General features: G+C 42.9%; 1 protein-coding gene across 2 annotated transcripts in view; it reads left to right on the top strand.

Annotated features, from left to right (window-relative positions):
* Khdrbs3 (KH RNA binding domain containing, signal transduction associated 3) overlaps positions 1-17,287 on the top strand; it is a 168,126-nt gene extending 150,839 nt beyond the window's left edge. For both annotated transcript variants that reach the window (XM_055626569.1, XM_055626568.1), the window contains 4 exons: positions 6,695-6,753; positions 8,500-9,609; positions 10,018-10,075; positions 17,040-17,287. In XM_055626569.1, coding sequence (XP_055482544.1) covers positions 6,695-6,753; positions 8,500-8,591 — 151 coding nt within the window. In that variant the 3' untranslated portion in view covers positions 8,592-9,609; positions 10,018-10,075; positions 17,040-17,287. The remainder of the gene's footprint in view (positions 1-6,694; positions 6,754-8,499; positions 9,610-10,017; positions 10,076-17,039) is intronic.
* The last annotated feature ends 1,120 nt before the right edge of the window (positions 17,288-18,407 follow it).

Genomic DNA, 18,407 nt, shown 5'->3' with positions numbered 1-18,407 from the left:
AGGAAGGAAGGAAGGAAGGAAGGAAGGAAGGAAGGAAGGAAGGAAGGCATTGGGAAAAAAAAAGTACAGAGGCCAAGATTCAGCCTCCTACTTCAGAAGGAGTCCAGCAGGACTACCAGAGCAGGAAAACACAGTTATGGGGAATGTGTAGTCACCCGTTGGCAGGACCGAGCATCAACTGGGAGATGGGTCTCTCTGGGTATGCCTGAGGGAGTTATCTTGATTATGTTAGGTGACATGAAAAGACCCGTGTTAACTGTAGACAGGGGATTCAAGACTGTGTAATGCACAAGTGGATCTGATTTAATCCCTGTCTCCTGACTGCTCTGACCTTGTTGCCATGATACATAAACACTGAACTATAAGCCATCTTTCGGAAATTGCCTTTGTCAGAGTATCTCATCATAGCAATACAGGAAAAGAAACTAAGACTGGAACAAGAATTTTTAAAAAGAAGAAAGAAATCTAAAACCAAAGAAAGATAATTTTCTACACTTTGAAGGGCATAATAGCTGCCAAAGAAGTAGACGGGTCATAAGCCATGGATATAGAGCAGAGACAAAAGCTGCTAGCAGTAAGCAGACTGTGTATCATTTGGCTATTAGGAGGGTACATTCCAGACTCCAAAGTTTTGCATATGTGAAGGATGTGGCCTGGTGTGGGCTTCAGGCTGACCCATCTGACCTTCCAGCTTTGGTCTTCTCATAGTCATTCTTGTACAGTAAGCTTAACCTCAGACAGCTTCACTTTTGGAGAATGTAAATGAATTAATATTACCTACTCAATAGGTTTGTGGGGCAGTATCTGATATGCAGAATTTCTAATATATGATATATAAAATATGATTATGAATTGAATATATAATTATATAGTAGGCACTGATGCCATTTATATAGTTGGTGAACTACGAATTGAGAGAACAAGAAAGACTTTTTAGTCTGACTTCATTCACCTCTTCCTGTTTTCCTCCTCCATTGTTGCTCAGCTCTTTCCTACAACTGTATTGAATAGTTTCCTTTTCTCTTTTTTCCCGAAACCTCAGAGGTAGAGGTCCTGTGGGGCATCCATACCCGTGTGCTGCTAACAGGTAGCTGCCTGCCTGCAGGAACTATTTGGGAGTGGGTTCAGCACCTTGTTTCTTTGTCTAAATTTTCAGCTCAGTGTCTTGCACACTGAAAGATCCCATTTGTGGTTTTGAATGCCTGATTCTGCTCGGGCTCAGGACCTAATTTTATTTTCGTCAGGCTCCTTCTACATTTACAAAAAAGCAGGCCTTCAGCCTTTCCATCTTATTCTGTTACAACTGGAGGAGGATGAGATAGATGAGTCTTTTCAGCATTATCTACTCATAACATTGTATCTTTCCAGATTGTCTGGGTACACAGTTTTCACCAGCTCAATAAGTGTATTCAGCTAAAATTCAGTGAGTTGTACCTTCTGTATCCTAGACATTATTCTGAGTGACGCCTAGCCATTTCACTGAACAAAACAGACATGCAGTCCTTTCTGATGGGTCTCACCTTCTTACTTAACTGAGAAGAAAGGGAGAAGAAGTGTTGTCCATGTCAGCTGGCAGTGCTGTTCTGTAGAGTGAGATGAAGGTTCAGAGTTGCCATGGAGAGGTGGATTGTTAAAATCTTCCCACAGCCCTGGCTGCCACGGTACCAGCATATTTAAGGGTATAGAGCCACATAGAAGGCTCCAGACTTTTTGATATCAGCAGACTAGATAGATTTGCTCTGGTTAAGGGGCAGTGGTACTTGGGTGGGCAGATTGAGGGATGAGTTCAGAAGGCTGATGTGATGTGGAGTTGTTTTGGTTTGTTTGAAGTGTCTTTTAGAAATTTAGATGTTAAAAGGCATGTGGTAGATGAACATAAATCTTAGAAGAAACACCATAAAAAAACGATGTAAATTTGAGAGGCGTGAGTATTTAGATCTTGAAGAATCAATGCAAAATTACCAAGGGATTCGTTTAGATAAGAAAACAGGACTGATGTCAGAACTCAAATGCTCCAGCCTGACAGGTCTAAGGGAAAAGGGATTGTCAGGCTTATGGGCAAGGTAACACCAGTGGTAGAAAAGAACCAAGAAGTACCTTGTCCTCCACAGAGCTAAAGGGGGCAGGGGGATGGTAACATGTGCTTAAAAAACTGCCTTGCCCTAACAGAAACTAAGAGGAAACCACAGAATGAAGGCCTTAAGAGACAGCTATTTTGAGTTTTAATGACACGATCCTCAGGCATGACATGGAGGTGATTAATTAAGGCATAAGAAGACCTTGGCAGACATACAGGGTGAAGGATTAACTATTTGTATCCCTGAAGCCAGTAGGCCATTCACTACATGGTGTTGGGCACAAGTGCAGTGCCATAGTTGTGCGTGTGTGTTAGAAGACAGAGGGCTAGTGAAGAAGTGATTGCCTTTTCTCCAGCTTCGGGAGATGAACACTTAGAGGGGAAGAACTGCCCTCAGCTTCCCACTGTGCAGTCTCCGAGAGTGATCCGAGGAGAGGATGAGGCAATGGGGGCAAGCACAACCTGAGGCACACTGGCAGTGTTATGATGTGTCTCAGGCTTCCTTTGCTGATACAAATACAAGCAAGGGTCTAGTAAAACGGGCTCAGTGACCTCAAGGTAGAAATTAGTGGAAAGGTCGAACCACCAGGCTTAGAGGCAGAGGAAGTAACTGACAAGCATTTCTTCTTACTCAAGGGGTGAGCTGGGAAAAGGGGGCTTGGCCTTTTGGAGTCTGTGCTCAGTGCATGCTCCACCTGCTTACCTCTGGAAGGAGCACAGAAGTTATGAGAGAGGTTCCAGCTTGTGCCTTTCTCTTACCAGAAGAGAAATAAGCCATGGTGTAGTGCTCGGGCTTGTTTGTTGACTTGGATGAGGGAACCAAGGAAAGTTGTTTCAGGAATGAGTGTGCTTGGTTTCAGGAATGAGTGTGCCCATTCCTAGTAAACTGAAGAAAGGAAGAGTGCATAATTGACTGGAGCTTTCGTGGACTAGAGCACTACTGACAACTTCTCCAGGCAGCAATTACACTGAGCATCTTGGGCTTTCTGTGATCATGTCACTTCGGGGCAGGAATGTAGAGGTCTTGGGAAATGACCAGGAAAAGCCCACTTCTAACCTCTTGGTAACAGATAGGGCATTAACCTGGATCCTTTGTGATGGAGTGTGGACTGTTCAGCCTCATGGTTGTTTGTTGTGGGGTTTTTTTTCTGTTTGTTTTTATTAAGACTGTAAATTGTGCCCTTAAATGCCGTTTTCTTAGTGTTTGTTTCCCCTCTGCCATGTCATGGCTTTTAGTTTATCCTTGGGAAATAGGACACATCTTTAGTTAATAGACGTTTGAGTTACACGAAATGAAATGCTGTGAAAACAATTCCGATGAAGCTGACAGGTAGGGGTATGGGGCGCAGCTGCTCCAGCTTCACAGCTTGATGACAGTCTTGCAATAAATAATCAGAAACTGGGTGACATGATAGCAAATGTCAATTTAAAGTTTTCACTTGTCAAAACTAAGATTGTCTTATCACCAAACCAATTCTGGGGCAAATTACGCTGCCTTTTATCTTTCTGATCATTGGAAAATATTCAGGACCCCACCCTAAGCTGAATTGTGTGAGTATTCTTCACAGATAAATTTCCAGCCTATGTAGATGTTCATTACCACTGACGTCATTTAATGAAGGAGGCAATTGTTACACTCTTGGTTTATTAGTCTCTGTGCCTATCTGTCATGTCAGCTCTGAGGTAACAGATTGCAAACTCTCTAAGGGAAGAAAGCCCTTTCAGTTTCATAAAGGGCACTCTTGTTTTATCTATATAATAGGTAAAATTCTCAAGAACCACGAAGTTTATTTGTCTAAGGAGCCATTATAATGTTACCTCTAAGTTTGGTGGCAAAAAAACAAGATTCCTTAAATTTAGGTTTTTGGAGGCATTATCGGTGAATTTATTTGTCACAAAACAAGAAGGTAATTTGACTTACGTGGAGCCAGATTCTGCAGCTGACCCTTAGAGAGCACTGTGGGGCAAGGGTAGGATCAAGCCAGGCAAACTGAACTTCCACCTGGGCCCTCTACGTGGGAGCAACTTCACCAGAGAGCAGTCAGAGGCCATAACTGAGACAGGTGTCATGACTGATGCCCAACTTCAGCATTGCCTCCAAACCTTTGGCTGAGTCCTAGTGTCTGTCGTTAAGAGGAGAAACGTTGTACTTTAAAGCTCTTCCTTATTGTACAGCTACAGTATGTTGTGTAGAAGAGCCTTGTTTTGTTGCTTGGTGTTGGGTTTAATGTCTTCCTGAATATGGAAGTCTGTTACTTTCTTTTTCCAGCTAGTTCTTCTCACTGTGCCTCAGGAAAAGTTAGACCTACAGAAGGAGAGGAAGAGAGACCAGAAGCCAGAGAAAAATAATGCTGTGAGCAGTTACCATGAATGCATGGTGTGGTCCTGTGAACCCTCTGTGCTGAGTGTAAGGAAGAGTCATGTCAGCTCCAGGGAAGCAACTGCATGTGGAAGAGTGAACGGCTGAGGAAGGGAAGGAAGCCGCCTTTGTCCTGTGTGTGGTAGCAGAGCCTTAGGTATAGATGCTGCCACTAGCAAGTACAGTGCCCCTCAGGTCTCTGAGCCTCATTGTCATGTAACAGTGAAAACAGACTTTCAGATGAGGTGGGATCATGCCCAAGAGAAGCTGCCAGTAAGTCAGCTGGCCAGGTTGTTGAGTGTTTCTAAAGCTCTGTAGCTGCCTATGCCTCCTCCGAGGAAAAGTTGTTCGTTACATTGAGCTTTGGTGATTGCAATAGGATCTGAACACAGAGCTAGGAAAACTGAGCACAGCACGTTCTAGAACCTTAATTACAGAGGATTCACATTGGAACAAGTATGTTCAACTGCGTTTAGCTAGCTTGTAAGGATGTGGTTCACCCGGGTTTACAAGGTGTCTACCCTGTCTGTATTGTGCACTTAGTGGAGGCCTATCCTGCAGAATATTCTAGTCTGGGTATGCTATGAGAACTGGATAATTCTATTTGAAAAACACTTGGAAACACTTGGATTTTTTAGCCTATTTCCTTTTTTTTGTGCTGTGCATACTCTATTCCTTCTCCTCAGCCCTCCTTCAACTCCATCTTTCTGGCCCCTCAGAGCATTGCCCAGCATTGCACTCTCTATCTGGGATACAGTATATCTTTCTTGTGTGTCTGTGTCGGTGTCTTTGTCTGTGTGGTTGTGTGTGTGTGTGTGTACCATTCTCCACACACTGGTCCCTCCATACCTGCTGTGGAAACCTCTGGTACAGGCCAGAATGAGAAATGATGACAGTAACCTAGGATGGGAGCCATATTGACTATGAATGGGAGAATTTCTGTGGAGGTAACATTCAGTCTGATGTTTGAGTAGAAAGTAGCTTAGAGGGTGAAAGAGCATCTCAAGCAGAAGGAGTAGTAACAGGAAGCTGCATCTCAATGGAGTAGCACTTCATTGCTGACGTCTGAGGGCAGCCAGCTGACTTCATGGTGCCTTTGGACTGTTTGGTCTCAGGTATATTTTACACAAGAAAGGAAACATGGGGATGAGGGGGTACAGTGTGGATATAGCCTATGATTGGGGTCTGTGCATCAGATAAACTGAACTATGCTGTAACCAGTGAGATTTTAGGCTGTATCCCTGGCCCTAACCTTTAACATGGGTGACAGCTCACCTACCTTGGTCCCAGAGCATATGGATATCAGCAGCCAGCAGAAGATACCATGCTGCTAGAGGTGTAGAATGCAGCTGGGTTCTGCTATGCTTGGAACCTTCATGTTTGGTTGTTGGAACTTGAAATAATAAGGATGCCTGTTTCTTAGAAAATTGGTGGGAAAGAGGCACCTGAGGGGGTAAATGGAGCCTAACCTCTTCCTTAGATACGTGCACAGGTGGGGTTCGGTGACCCAGCTTCTGTCTGTAAAACAAAACAGAACCACACACAGTTCACATGTGGTGCAAAGATGAAGCCTATTTGTAGTATGTGCACACAATGGTGGCAATAGCAGGCTATCCTTGCTGTTGATGATAGATTCGAACCTAACTCGCCTGTCTGTTGAAAAGGTCTCGTAACTCCCCTGGAATGATTCATCTTCACTCTATTGCACTTCATCCAGGCACCCAGCATGAGGGTTTTTGGCACTTCAATGGTAATATAGTAATGCCAATAGAGAAGGGCAGGAGCTCTCTTGGGCCCGCTGTTTAACAGATGAGGAAACTTCCTGCAGCTGTTGTGGTACTGAGTTCTGTGGAAGGTTTGCAGCAGTCAAAGAAACCATATCTATCCATTGCAAAGACCTGGTGCTTGCTGCCTCCTGCCTCATTCCCAGCAGCACCTGGAGTGAACCCTGCCATGGCTCTTAGCATCTAGTTCTCAGCCTGTCCCTCTGAGGACTCCAGCCTTTTCCTCCTACCTTTCAGGCACTGTGGGAGTGATTAGCCAGATGTGCTTTGGATGACAGACTCAGGAGTTAAGAGGAGAGCCTTTGATAGTCAATAAGTCTGCCTTCTCTCAGCATTCTTTCATCTCAGGAGGAATTAATTCCAGTTTAGCCCCATCTATTTTTAGTTTATCTAGTTTTGAGCACTTCATTGGCAATGATTTAACCCCAGCACAGAAACATCTTGTGCTAACAGTGTTTTCTTTTGTTCACGCAGTGGAGCTGATTACTATGATTACGGGCACGGACTCGGCGAGGAGGCTTACGATTCCTATGGTGAGTGAGTGGCCATAATCATCACCCAGAGAGAGGGCAAGTGGCCATGGGCAAACCTTAAAAGTCCTGATGGGAAGGGAGATCCACACTCGTTTTAATGAACTCATTTTGTGTGTGGACCCTCCTCCTGTCATTTCCTTTGAGTACACCCTGTGTTTGCCAGAGGCTCATTTAATAGTTAAGTGCAGTGTTTAAAGACAACGGAAGACTGATTACAGTGCACGGGGTTCAGAGCCCAAGCTTAGGTGTTTTGTTGCGGTCAGTGGCTGGTACTGATCTTCTCACTATTTTAACCAAGCAGGTTGACAAACTGCAGACACTTGCTGACGTGGGTCTTTCTGAAGTCTCTTTGCTCCTTGATAGTAAAGGAAATGAAGCCATTGAGATTATAGCTCTCATGCTTCCCCCATCTTTATATTTTAATTCATTCCCAACCTCAAGACCTTAGACAAATTATACTGAGAGTCATTTCAGAAAGGTTACAAAAGCTGTGCCAGGGAGGAGACGCGAGGGTCTGTCAGGCTCATTAGGAAGTAACTCCTCTGAGCTCCGAGCGAGCCCATAAAGGTGCTGGGCAATCCAAGACCAGAGTCTCAGTATGCAGAAGGGTGACAGGTTTAATTAACAGAATTGACGGTGGCGACAAAATGATAGTAAGAAGTACCTTTGCTGCAAGGCAAAGGGATCTGGGAACGAGAAGCCTCTGTTGGTGGCAAAGCTCCAAGAATGCCTAGTATCCAGCAAGTTAAGGTCCTGGGAAGTTGACTCTGTGACAGTTCCCTGAACTTAAGTGAAAATGCATTTTCTGGCACACTTTGAAGTGCATTTTGTTGAATCACCTGCCAGGGGCTGGGGAGGTCTTATATATTTGGGTGGTTTTTATTTTCTTTTTTGGGATGCTCCTTTTTTTTTTTTTAATTCATAATAAACACTTAAGAGAGATGCATTGGCTTGGTGAGTGCTGTCTACTTAAATTCGTCGTGCAAGTTCGCCAGAGGAGTGACATTGATTGCATGTTTGTATCAGAAGAGGTCATTTTAAGCATTTTTCTCTCACAGCTTTTTAAATTGGTCTCTGAGGACACATGGCTTTTTGATTGCTCTGTGTTGCAGCAGGGACTTAACTGTTTGCTGTCTGAGACCTGGGGATAACTCAGTGAATGTCCTGAGACTGGACTCTGTTGAATTTCAGGAGGTAAAGGTGATAGAAAGTTTGTGGCTATTGACAGCCACCCAGCATGTATGCTGTTTATGACATGGTGTCATGAAGTCCCCACCAATGTGCCTTCTTTAGTCCTTGTGTGGAGAACCTGTGAACAGGCAGAGACTTTTCTCAGTCTACCTTTCCCACTTTGATCTTTGCTTTTGTTTTTGTTTTTCTTTTTCTTCCCTCAAATTATCTGTATTCATTCTCCTTGTCTTTGCTCTTGGAAGAAATGAGAATGGTCCTTTTCCATTCTCTTAGAGTTCTGTTAAAGGCTGTTGGATGTGTTGCATGAAGAAATTCTTGCACTTAGTTGCTGTTCCCAACACAAAGGTCACTCTCTTCTCAAGGCGATTATGTTGCTGGTGACAAGATCATTTTGTATTGTGTTCACAATATTTTTAAGTAAATCCCCTTGTGTTTCTTTTATTAGTACATCAGAGACATGTATCTCCAGTATGACATTCACCACTGGTTCTGACAGATGAAGCTCCTGGGATCCCCTGACAGTGGCCTAATTGTGATTCATCTTCCTGATTTTAGGGCAAGAGGAATGGACTAACTCAAGACATAAGGCTCCTTCGGCGCGGACGGCGAAGGGCGTCTACAGAGACCAGCCATATGGCAGATACTGATTGTACTGTCTGATGTTGTGAAATAGCCAATCTCCACCGTCCTGTATACTGTTCAAAGTAATTTTTTTCTATGAACAATCCCTTTTTAAATAAGTCAAAATGCTTAAAATCTGAATGGATGGAACTTTAAACCACTTTGTTGAAGCATCCACTTGGCAGGGAGAAGGACATGTAAAATTTTGTTATTTGCAGTCTGTATATGAAAACTAGGTCATGAAAAGGAAAAAAATAACTTTGATTAACTAGTGTTAAACAAAAAGATAGGTTTACTAAATATGTTAATCCATTCTTTTAACATAAGCCTCACCTTTCATTTTAAAGGTTTCCATAGAATTTAGTTATTTTATCGTTCAGCCATATGCTAGTTTTTTTTTTTTTTCTTGCCAACTTGCGTAAAAAGGGAGCCGATTACAAGTGCAAACAATGTGGGATTCTTTTGTAACTGAGTCTTATGTTCTGTAGTGTTAGGCAAAGTCTCCTCTTGCTTGATACTAAATAAACTTTTGAAAGAATTTTGTGTGTGTGAGCTAACGATTTCATGTTTTTCTATTTAAAAAGGCCTTCATAAATAGCTGTAAACAGGGAAAGGGTTCCTCTAACAGCGCTTGTCATAAAAGGGTCACACTAAATATTGTACAGCTTATTTAAAAGTGGTATAAAATTAAATGTGCCATGATATACTCACCCTAGGTTCAAATGCGGTCTAAAGAGTCCATACGGTATCGAGTTGCTCAAGTGGCACATTAAACCCATGCAAACCAAATCTGCTTTTAAAACTGGTTTTAAAATAACTACTGGATTTTTCTGAAAAGGATGTGATCAGTTTTCATCTTGTCGAGCGTTTTTTCACTAGTGCAACTTTGGATTTTTTATGAGACTTTTGGTACCTTAATGAACACCTCGCTCCCTGCTGGAAGCATAAGCACAAAGCTTTTAAAGACATTCTGACTTGACTAATTGAGGTCGCACTCGCCAAGGCTGAGGATGTGTAACCCTTAAACGGTCTTCATTTTCAAAGGTAAATAAATCAAATAAGATTTTAATCTCACTTAATTTATATTAATATAACTAATAAAACCAGGGAGATTACAACATAGCCAGTTTCATTATCCATTTTAGAAAGGCTTTAAGATCACCTAAATTCTCATTTTAAAAAGTTTAATTTGTTGCAGTAATCTAAAAAGCCTTAGTTTAGCCAGTTTAATTGGGGCCAATTCTTCCCTATTAAACAACTGTAAAACCTCATAACTAGTTGTGTGTAATACATCTTTTGGTTAGTAAATCGAGGGCATTCTTAAAACTGACAAGGCTTTAATAAAGTTATTTGTTAATCATTTGGCTTAAGTGTTAATTGTAGATTGTATAAAATGTTTATTTGGGACTTCCTTATATTTATTTTGAGTAAACAGATTTCTTCTTTTGTTAGGAAATGTTGACCATCTTGGACTGTCAGAGGAGCTCAGTGTGACATAGAGCAGAGAAAGGTAAGTGCCTTTTGTCCCCTGATAGCCAGTGGCTGAGGAAGTGAGGGGAAGTGCTTGCTCCCACAGTGAGGCAGGGCCCGGTGTGCCTATGACAGCTTCCCTTGTGACAGCACCCTTAGGTCCTCAAGGACCTCCTGGGACAGGCAGGAGGCCTCTGCAGAATGAATGGGCCTGAGTTAGAAACTGGAGACCGACCGAGGGTGTTAGCACCTCAATTCGTAGCATAATTTTTTTTTTATGATTTTTTTTTAGAATCTCCACACCTAATTCATGTAAAATGTTTGTTTGTTTATATTGGAAATGGATGCTTCCCTCAGATAATACATCCCGACCAGTTTCTCCTCCCTCCAGACTCTTTCCAGCTCCATCTGCCTTCTTCCCTAGATCCATAAAAGTGGAGGCCTCCAAGAGACAACAATCAATCATGGCAAAACAAAACACAGTAAGACAAGGCAGAAGCCCTCACAAAGAGGCTAGTCTAGGCAGCCCAACAGGAGTAAAAGAGAACCAAAAGCAGTCCATAGAGTCAAAGACACATCTGCTCCCACCATCAGGAGTCCCTAAAAACACCGAGAGATCAAAGGGGACAGTCATACCTCTGTAACCCAAAACAGAGCCTTCTGCGACCATCCACTGCCAGCAACAACAGGAGAGACATGTCTGATGTGGGCATGCTTTTGTTTCTTCCCTTGATGGGTTTGGGTGCAGACTCAACCTGCTTGTTAATCTCCCGCCACACAATGAGAAACTAGGTATCCTCGCAGCTTTGAGGGAAAATGTTTTAAGAACGTGTAACAGACCTGAGAGCTTATAGTTGCAACATATATGTAGATCTGTTGCAGATACCTGCATATTTGCTAAAAATGAATGTCCTAAATAGTATCTCAGACACACTAAATCGAATTATTTAGAATCTGCCTCATAGATGTGTCATTTAAACACATTGTATAATAATTCATATATATATATACCACTGATATAAAGTATACACCAAATATATACCATATGTATATACAACTACCATATATAGAGATATATACATAGTATACATATACATATATGGTAGTTATTGTGATAAATCCAAAACATAGCATAATTTTCAATGAGAATAGCGCAATTTAGCCAATAATCTGCAAAGGTTTTCTAAATTCTTAAGTTAAAGAAAGCAGTCTGCCAAATTGAATGTTAAATGTGAACCTTTAATTTTTATACACACATACACATATATATGCAAAAGCTTACAGAAATATACAAGTAGTTTTTCAAAGTAATTAACCTGGTCTTGTAGATCTGTGTTTTGTGCTTCTGAAAATTAGAGCTTTTATAAAATAAATATTAAAGCAAGTGTTTTATGGGATTCTTTCTTATTTTTAATCTGGAGATCTGTAAAGCAAATATCTATAAAAGAGGGGTGGTATCATTGATTTGAGCTCACTTTGCAGGCAATCACTACTACTCAGGTTCTTGGCCTCATGATCTTTCTGATACTTCTCTTTTGGGGTGTGATGTTTGTGGATGTTATTTTGGGTTTTGATAGTTCATTTGCTTTTGTAATTGGGGATTTAATTCACTGTCATTCTATAGCCCCTTATGGTCAGAAACTCATTGCATGATGCCTGGCTGGATCTTCTCAAGTGTTTTTATTTGAGCTCTGCCACTCAGCTGTACACATCTGGGGAAGTGTCTCTTCCTGTCAGTACCAAGGACATGATGCACACTGTTATATTCATAGTTCTCTAACTTTCATAAGTAATGCTGTAGGCGTTGTTTAACCCGACACAGTCACATGAAAGTCGGTGGTTAGGATTGAATTCACGTATTTAATATAAAGGAGAAGCATACAAACTTTTCTTAATAGCCAGAATTAACTGAAACACACTATAGAAAGAAAATGGATTGTGACATTTATTGAGTTTGCTGTTTGCTTGGCTTTTGCCTTTTTTCCTAGTATAGGTAAGGAATGTGGCATGTCTCAGTGTTGGAGCTTTTGGGTTTCTTTCTGAAGTAGTATTCTTAGAGATTGACATCAAATAATAAATATAACCTTTCTTTTTCATAGTTTACACAGTAAATAGTTTATTATCATGGAATTCTATGGGTCAAAACTGACTGTAGGCTTCAGTCATGAAGTTGTCAATGGTCCATTGTACAGGCTCCAATAATACCAACCACTTCTCTGCTGGGCACTGAAGAGCTCTTACACTCCCTGGCTCAGACCCCATCTTGAGGCTCAAGGGGATCCATCCTCATATAGGCTTCTTAAATCAGGACTTATGGGCAGGCAGAGGGTGGTCTTCTAACAGCCAGGAATCATAGAATGTTATGTCTATTTCACTTTTGCGGCATCCATAGCCTCATTAGACTGTGATAGGGCATTACCCAAGGGACAAGAGCAGTTCCAGTGTGTTCTGAGTGCTCCTACTGGCTGCTGTTAGGAAGACTTTGCTTCACTGTGACCTGTTGCTTAAGGGGAGCTCCGGAGAGAGCAGCTTCTGCCACAGCTGGCAAGATTAGGAGCAGAGCAGGAACAGGAAGGGACCAGGCATAGTCTTTGGAGGGACATGCCCACAGGGACACACTTTTCCCCTACCAGGCTCACCTTCCAGCATTCTATCACTTCTCAAGTAATCTGTTCACAGTTTGAATCTCTCGGTGGATTAAACTATTGAGTCCTCAGAGCCATCCTGAACTAATAGTCTCTGGAGAGTCCCTATGTGCTTTACTTCTCTCCCGGGCAGTTCTCAGTGCAGTCTGGATGATAGGATTAAACAGAATGCAGGACATACTCTTGTTCGGCCATCACTCTCCCAGACCCGATTTCTTCCTCTTGTCACAGGACGTCCCTGTAGTGCCCCACATTGTGCTATTCTCATGTGTCCTGCTTCTGGCCTGTCTCTTCCGTGGAGTCCATCTGTTTTTCTTATGTGATGACATTCACAGAGGGTGAGTTCTGTACTAGATACAAATTAGATAGTAGGAATGCAGTGACTTAAAAGATACAGGACCCTTCATTAAAGTAATTTGAAATCTGATTGTTTTGGTGAGTCAGTATTCTCTGCTCTTTTGTACATGGGAACCAGCCCCAACCTTCAGGACTCAGTTCAGTGTCCTTTCTACTGTTAATGCTCCCATCATCCTCTGCCCTCTGAACTCAGTCCAGTATTTTCTGTGCTTTTAAGTAGGCCTCTGAACTCAGCCTGTGTCCCCTCTGCTGCTAAGTGGACTGTCATCCTCTGACCCCTCTGAAGAGCTGATTTTGTGACTGTTACCTCATCTCAGTATTGACATCATTGCATAGTGGGTGCAGGCTGTATCAGTGGCCACACATGTGCTTATCACTTCCTGTAAACTGTTTCATTGAATTTTAATTACTATAAGTGTTGTCATCTGTGTTTTACAGAGGAAGCTACTGAAGCTTCAGAAGGTGAAGTCATGATGTTAGCTCCAAATTCTTGTAACGGATGGAAGCAAGATTTGAATATAGCCACTTTGATCTAGAATCTTGGAACTTTGAAACACTACCTTTTCTGGTATCTCTGTTACACTGGTCTCATCACAGTAGGGATTCTTACAATGTTACCTTATGTCCCCCTGGGCATCAGCTGAACATTGTGATTATCACTATCCCTCTCCTCCCCTTCCCTGCCCTACATTCCTGCATAAGGAAATGCATTTTTCTTTAGGTCCTGAGCATCGTGTAAGCTAGGTATTCCAACTCAAATCATTTTTAGTATTCACTTTGGGTAACTATCTTCTGAGTATCTGCTTGGCAACAGAGGCACAGATACAGAGATAAAGACAGTTCCTGCCCTTACAGGTACCACACTCTGCTATGGAAAATAGCAACCAAAGTACCAACTAGCCGGGCCTCTGACAAATACATGTAAGATGCTTTATAGATGCCAGAAGAGGGATGCAAAACCCAGGCAGGATGGTTAAAGAAAGAGGAAGCTGCCAATAGGGGGTTAGAGCCAGATGGAAGATACCCTCATGAACCAGGTTGAAGGCAGTAATCACACAGCACGGTAGCCTTCAGTGAGATGGTGCATCCCCTCTCAACTGTGGGGTCCCTACCTGTGACATGCACATGACAGAGATTTCTGCCTTAATAGAGCTGGACAGGTACAGGCATACCCAAAACAAAGTCAAAGGCCTGTACTCTTACCTGTTGCTGTGTGTGTGTTTATATAGAAAAATGTGATTCTGGAGGAAACGTTAACTGTGTTAAGTGATGAGAGAAAGTGAGAGATGATCTTGGCTGAATAGGTGAGGGATGCAAAGCATATGCACAATCTCCTTTCAGCTTGCCTTTTCTGCCTCCAGAGACCATACTAAACACACCACAAAGTTTGTCCAGAACTCTGTACAAACCTCCTGGAGTGCAGCGAACAAGGAATGGGTAACCCAGGTGCCCTGGAACCTGCACGCTTATCAGTCAGTCAGCATATAGAGAACTGAACTATGCCCAAGGCACATTGAGGCTAGCTGAGATCCCCTGGTGGTGGAAGAGATGTCACGGAAATAATCGCAGTGTAGATAATCTAGTTCTGTCTGTTTAGCTCAAAATTAAGTAGAGCTACTCATCACAATGTACAGAGAAAGGTCCCATATAAAACTGGAATCTAACTGCCTCTATGCTACTGTTTTCAAAAGTCTGTGGTGAATAAAATAAGGCTTATGCTTCCAATGTAGTGTTCCAGAGAAACAGGAAGGAGAGCACCCATCATTAGCTTTTAAGTGGTACGTTTTATCCTGCCTCTGTGTGGGAAAGCTGTAAATCAGTTTCCCATCCCTGATTCCACCCTCTTTATCTAGTGGGAAATTACAGTTACCTGCAGATGACACTGATCCCCAGAAGGATTCCTGGCTCAAGGAGCTCACCCCACTTTCAACTCCCACCTCCTTCAAGGATCGGCCCCCAGGCTGAATTATTTTCAGTTCTTCCAGTGAGTCCTCAGCTTTGAGTGGAGCCCTGCATGGTCTTGCTGCTGCCTCTTCCTCAGCCTATAGGAGGGCTTACTCCTCGCCTGCCCACTGCACCGAAGCCTTGCTACTCTGGAGACCCCTCACGCCTTGTGACACTTTTCTGTCAGTGCCATTCTCTACGAGATGCAAATTTTCTTGCCTCATCGGCCCAGCTCACAACCTAGCACTTGCCCATTGATCTCAGTAAGGCCTGAAGCACGCCACACCCAGGAAGCCTTCCTCCTTGGCCAGTATCTCTGTACCCAGTCACACTCAAAAACCCTTGGAACATCGTGAATTCTGACACAAATGTTCTGTGATTGGATGTTTACCCTTCTTTCCACCATCAAAATGTAAATATCCATAATGCAGATTGTACACAGTGGGCTGAGGGAATGAAGTGGCTTCATGTCATACCAGAAAAAAAAAAAAAAAAGGATCAGGATTTCTTTGGTCTTCTCTTACAGCTTTATAAGCAGGTTGTGAAATGGTGTGTTTGAGTGTGCATATACACTTACGCACACACTGCTGTGTACAGGGCATCAGGCAGGGATATTGAGTTCACTACAGACAGCGTTGAGTGTCTATACAGGAGGAGTGAAATCCTCACCCATCAGATGTGTGTATTCTCTTCTTCCAGGAGCCTGCTTACTTTCACAGGTGCCTTTTAAGGGCCAGCCTGTTGAATGGCGGGCTTTGAAACAAGCACTGGTAAATGTTCTGGAGCCCTGGACTTCTTGGAGGAAATGGGCTTCACAGTGTCCTTGCCCATCTTCCCCTTTCCTCTGCTTCTCTGGATCTACCAGCTTGCCAGAGACCTGCCTCTCATCTGCAGCCAAGAGAGCCTGCCATTTCTGCCAGAGATTCCCAGCTGACAACACTCAATCCAGGGTCCTGGATTTTGAGCTCCTGGCTTTGTTACATGGGGTTGTCTTTCACCCCTCAGTAAGCTCCCAGGCAGGCATTAGTTAGTACTTGGCATGTTATAAACTTGAAGCATTTAAAGGTTATTTGAGAAATTATCTTTGGTTACAGGTCAGGAGACCTGCCATATTAAAAGTCTTTGAACTCTATGTCTTAGTCCTTAGAAAAGCAGTTTGCATCTGATTCTTCCTTACACAGTATGCAAGCAGCCCCAACATGCTTGCGGTATGTTTGGGGAATAGTAAGACTCAGTGATGGCAGAGATGATGCTGAGTGAAAGTGATGTCCTAGGTAGGTCTGTGGAAGAGGTGGGAGTTGAGGCTGAAATGGGGTTGTGAAAGTCACAGTCAAGCGAGTAGGTGGGGAGGAGAAAAACACTAGAGCTGACAGGCTGCTGTAGGTGTGAGGTGGTGTAGGTGATGGCTGCATGGGCTAACTCAGCTTGTGTGTTTGGGGAGTTATTCGCCGTTGCTGGTACATAGGGTTGCCAGGAGACACATGGAGCAAGATGCCCTAGAAAGACAAGAAAGTTCTAGGTCTCAGCAAGCTAGGAGCATGCTACTTTGTCACCTAGCGCAGGAGTGTGCAGTTGGAACACGTTGCAGGGACCCTCACACTGATGATGGTGCACTGGAGATGATACTCCTTGTGTGTGGCTTTTGGACTAGCAGCTTTTCAATGGCAATAAGTAGCCTGGTATTTGTTAATAGAGGGGTTATTTAAATTCCCTGCAGTGCAGTCTCTTGTTTGACAAAGATGAAAGGATGGTGCTGAGGCAGAACTGTTTATTCCAACAGTTGGTGTAACACCAGCATTGCCATTCTGAATTCAGCCCCAAACACCATAGTGCGCTGAGCTCGGCCGGCACCACGCTGCTTGTCCCTCCGTGCTCTTTACTGCAGGGATGTTTTCTGCCTTGACTTAGCCATTCTTCATCACACTGCCTCTCCTATGTATGTCCTGTATGTGCATCCCTGCCGCATGCTCTTTGGCCTGAACGTCACCATTTGGCACAGGTGTTATCATTAATGCTTTGTTGATGTGTACAAGTGAATTTCGTCTTTCTCTTTTTCAGGAACTGCTTCTGTTATGGCTGCTTAGAGACAGACACCTCACCATCGTGCCTACACAGTAAATGATCTCACTCGGGAAACTTGACAGTCATCAATTGATTATTGTTGTTTTGTTCCAAATTTGTGTTTTTGGAATGTTTTTATGAAACAGTGTGCCTTTTTTTAATTTTTAAGTCTTTTCTTCTTCTTAAAGTTCTATTTTGTTGTCTCCGAAACAAAAAGAATGATTTGTATTGTAGCTAATAAAGGCTCCCCATCAAAATCTCTTTTATTTTCATATAGATGAAGACCAAAAATCTAATTATTTCTGCACAGCTATATAAAGTTTGTGTACTTAATAGCCTTTTACAACTGTGGCTCGGCACAAGACATCAAGAATCTACACAGATAGCAGATGTGAGAATGATTTGTCCATCGCAGTTATGGATCAGTAAATTGGAGTGTTAGGCAAGAGTAAAGGCTTCTGTAGGAGGGGCACATGAAACACAGCAGCGACTTCTGTGATTTGAAATGGAACAAAGGTCATCGTCTCCGTGTAGTGTTACTCCTTCCCCTGGTTGTGAGTGTACTGTGATTTAAATTCTATATACCTGAGAGTGTGTGTTTTATGCTGGAAGCTTACCCAGTATGCTTACTGATCTTGGAGTTTCCAGAGCAATCTCACGTGTTCGCAAGATATTGCTTTCTTCCCACACATGTTTTCTAGAGGTGTCCTGAGTTTGGGACATTGCATAAACACAGAATAACTTTGAATAGTTTCACATTTTATTATCCTTTTACTATGCAGTCCAAAATCACAGTCATCTACTCCTGAAGTTCTGACCTTTATGTGTATCAAATGTACATTTTTCCATCTTCCAAGACCTGTGCTAGAGAACACACAGCAGTACCCTACAGCCAGAAGGCTGCTTGTGAAAGAGCATGAGAGTAGCGGTCTGTGGACAAGCTTGGGAAAGCCATACAGTTCAGTATATCCTTTAGCCCATTTAGACAAGTAGAAACCTTATACTCTGAGCAGGCTATGAGGAATCTCTGAATCCGTTTCTCACTCACTGACTCAACTGAAGCCCCGTGGCTGTGAGCCTTCCAGCTCAACTCTGTCCGGTCACCCTGATTGCACTTTTGATACCTAAATGCTACCCTGATACTTTACCACATTCATCAAACACATAAGTATTTCCTAAGAATGACTACATGCTGCTAACTACAGAGAAAGCAGAGAGTAAGCCAGAGGGAGTTGATTCTGGAAAGGCTTACATTCCAGTGGAGGCACAGAATGGAAGATCAGGTGATGGTGGAGCTGTGTCAACAGGAGAAGCCCCACTCCACCTGGGCTGGCTGAAGAATAAAATAGTGCAGGCCAATAGGAG

The sequence above is a fragment of the Psammomys obesus genome, unplaced genomic scaffold (assembly GCF_907164565.1).
Source record: "Psammomys obesus unplaced genomic scaffold, mPsaObe1.curated_primary_1811, whole genome shotgun sequence".
NCBI lineage: Eukaryota > Metazoa > Chordata > Mammalia > Rodentia > Muridae > Psammomys > Psammomys obesus.
The sequence above is the reverse complement of the archived record's forward strand: the minus strand, read 5'-3'. Positions and strand labels throughout refer to the sequence as shown.